The sequence below is a fragment of the Pundamilia nyererei genome, unplaced genomic scaffold (assembly GCF_000239375.1).
Source record: "Pundamilia nyererei isolate P.nyererei 1_Seehausen unplaced genomic scaffold, PunNye1.0 scaffold00359, whole genome shotgun sequence".
NCBI classification, from domain to species: domain Eukaryota; kingdom Metazoa; phylum Chordata; class Actinopteri; order Cichliformes; family Cichlidae; genus Pundamilia; species Pundamilia nyererei.
This window is the reverse complement of record NW_005187760.1, coordinates 190,601-193,039: the sequence shown is the minus strand read 5'-3', so window position 1 is coordinate 193,039 and position 2,439 is coordinate 190,601. Positions and strand designations below refer to the sequence as shown.

Genomic DNA, 2,439 nt, shown 5'->3' with positions numbered 1-2,439 from the left:
AAATGTAACTCTTGGGTTTTTGGAAGTTCCTTTGCTAATAGTAAATAATTTATACTTTATTTTTAATCAAAGATAAAATAAAAGTTAAATGAAAAATGAACTGAGTAATGAAAAGTATTCTTTCTGGATTTCGTGTGCATAGACATGATCCAGCTTTGACCTAGGTAGATTAGTGTATGTGTAATGCTGCAAGAATATGAAAGATAAGACAAGAGAAATGGTATTAAGTGTCGCAATTGTTGAACATAGAACAATACTTCAAATGTGATTTTGCTCATAGTTAATTGATGCTTAGTTGCTTAATCTAGATCAGAGAATAACCAGGTATAGATTTAACAGATATAACAAAAAAGAGAAATACAGTAATGACTCTAGGATAGGCCTCACACTGAGTCTGTGTGAAGACGGCCTTGGAAGGATGGGCGGGGTGATTGAGCGACACCAAAGAGCCACTAATCTAAAACAATGTATGACTTTTTAAATGTATGTATTTTAATAAAAGAAATTGTATTGAGCATATTGTGATCAACAAACTCAGTTTCAAAGACAAGTAAAAGAAAGTATTGTTATATAACTAGATTGAAAGGAGATTATGTAGAAATCGATTTTCATGTGAGAATGAACTGAGGATAGATCTAATTGACGATAAAATTGTATGAGCTTAATGAAACATGAAGTAAAATATAATATTATGTGACTGAATGTTCGGATAACGGAATAACGGAATTTTCTATGTTAAGAAAAACAGAAAAGAAGAAAATGTGATTATGTGATTTTAAAATGTAAACTTTGTTTTAAATTATGCATGCGGAAAAGTCAGATAGTCAGATTATAAGGTGTGGCTGGAAATCAGGTGATTAGATGTGATTGGATGTCATCATAGGTGAGGTGTCAACTCAGAGGATGTGACATCCAGTTAGAAAGCAGGGAGAAAAGATGACCAGGTATAAAACTTTGTGCAGAAGAGATAAGTGGTTCTTCCCTTCATTTTCTGTAAAATGAGCATTTCAGATGATTGGACCTAATATGTTGACAGTTTGAAATGAAAGCCGAGCCCCAGAGGCAATCCCTGCCCAAACTGTGAACCTGCAAATTGGCTTTTTCTCTGCTCATTTTTTATAGAATCAAGAGAATTTGGATTTCTAAATAACAGAAAAGACAGAGATAAGTGTGATCCTCCTCACAAGATCTACTCAGAGTACGTTGATTAGATACGGGAAGAATAAATGCCATTGCCAGAGTATACAGTTTACATTTCATTTCTGTGTAAACGGCTCAAACAACTGCTCTGTAAAATATCTACGTAATATCTATCAAACATGCCTTAAACATGCCTTGCATCCTCAGAGTCACTAGCTGCAGCTATTGTAATTGGAAAAACATGGTTCTTGATCATAATGTCTGTGTTTAGACATTGTAACAATAACACTGCCACTATGGTTTGCCAGAGAGCTTATTTGTGGAGTTTGAGTGTTCTCACTGGAACAGTGTGGACTTCTTCCGGGTATCCTCCCATAGGACATTCATGCTATGTAATTTAAAATTACCAGTTACTATGAACATTTAAGGCTGTCTGTCTGTTTGTGTTAGCCCAGCAATAAACTGGTGATCTGTTCTGCTGTGAAAGCTGAGATAACAGACTGGATAACAACCTAAATTAACAATATATAACATTCAGTATACTTTATTTCACATATATATTTTATATGATACAAAAATACTGATCGGTGTATTTTTATGAAAAATACAGAAATTGCAAGAAAGTTGAAAAATAACCTTTAATAAATTATATAATCAATATCTGACATAAGAATACTGCGACATAATTGATACAAAAACCCCTCAAATATTTTAAGAGAAATTACTTAGACAGTATCTTAGAAAAAGTGTCTTTCCTTCCAATGTTCATCTCAGATCAGTCTCCCATAAAAATATCTTTATATCAAAATCAGTGCATTTATCACCTTCAACTCATCAGTTTCCCATATCTTCATCCTAATCACTAAGGTTTCGCCACATTTTTTAGGGCCCACACACATAGCTGCCCCCACATCTAATAGGGATACTTATGACCAGTAGATCTGAGGAGAATGGGTGATAAATAGTTTTTTTTTTTAAAGTTTAATATAATCTTGTTAATGTCCCATAGCATGGAGGTTAGTCTATCTTTCTCCAGTGGGATGGAACGCAGCGACATATTTCATCGCTGAAGAAGAAATCTGGTTCACACCTTCGCCTTCTTACTTCACAGGAAGGCCTGACGCAACTGCAATGAAAAAACAAAAAAGACAGGACAGGATTAGCTTCAAAACCACTAACAGTCCAGTGTAGGTCAGGATATGTATTGTACAGTTTTAGTTAGCTGTTTACATACACTCATAGGCATATATCATGCCTATATATACAGATACATATATATATAGATATATATATATATAT

The 2,439-nt window shown here is 33.9% G+C and overlaps 1 protein-coding gene across 1 annotated transcript in view; it reads right to left on the bottom strand.

Moving 5' to 3' along the window:
- Window positions 1-1,780: 1,780 nt before the first annotated feature.
- vegfc (vascular endothelial growth factor c) overlaps window positions 1,781-2,439 on the bottom strand; it is a 112,234-nt gene continuing 111,575 nt past the window's right edge. Inside the window, exon 7 of the mRNA XM_005752433.1 lies at window positions 1,781-2,266. Within this exon, the coding sequence (XP_005752490.1) occupies window positions 2,158-2,266 (109 nt within the window). The 3' untranslated portion in view covers window positions 1,781-2,157. The remainder of the gene's footprint in view (window positions 2,267-2,439) is intronic.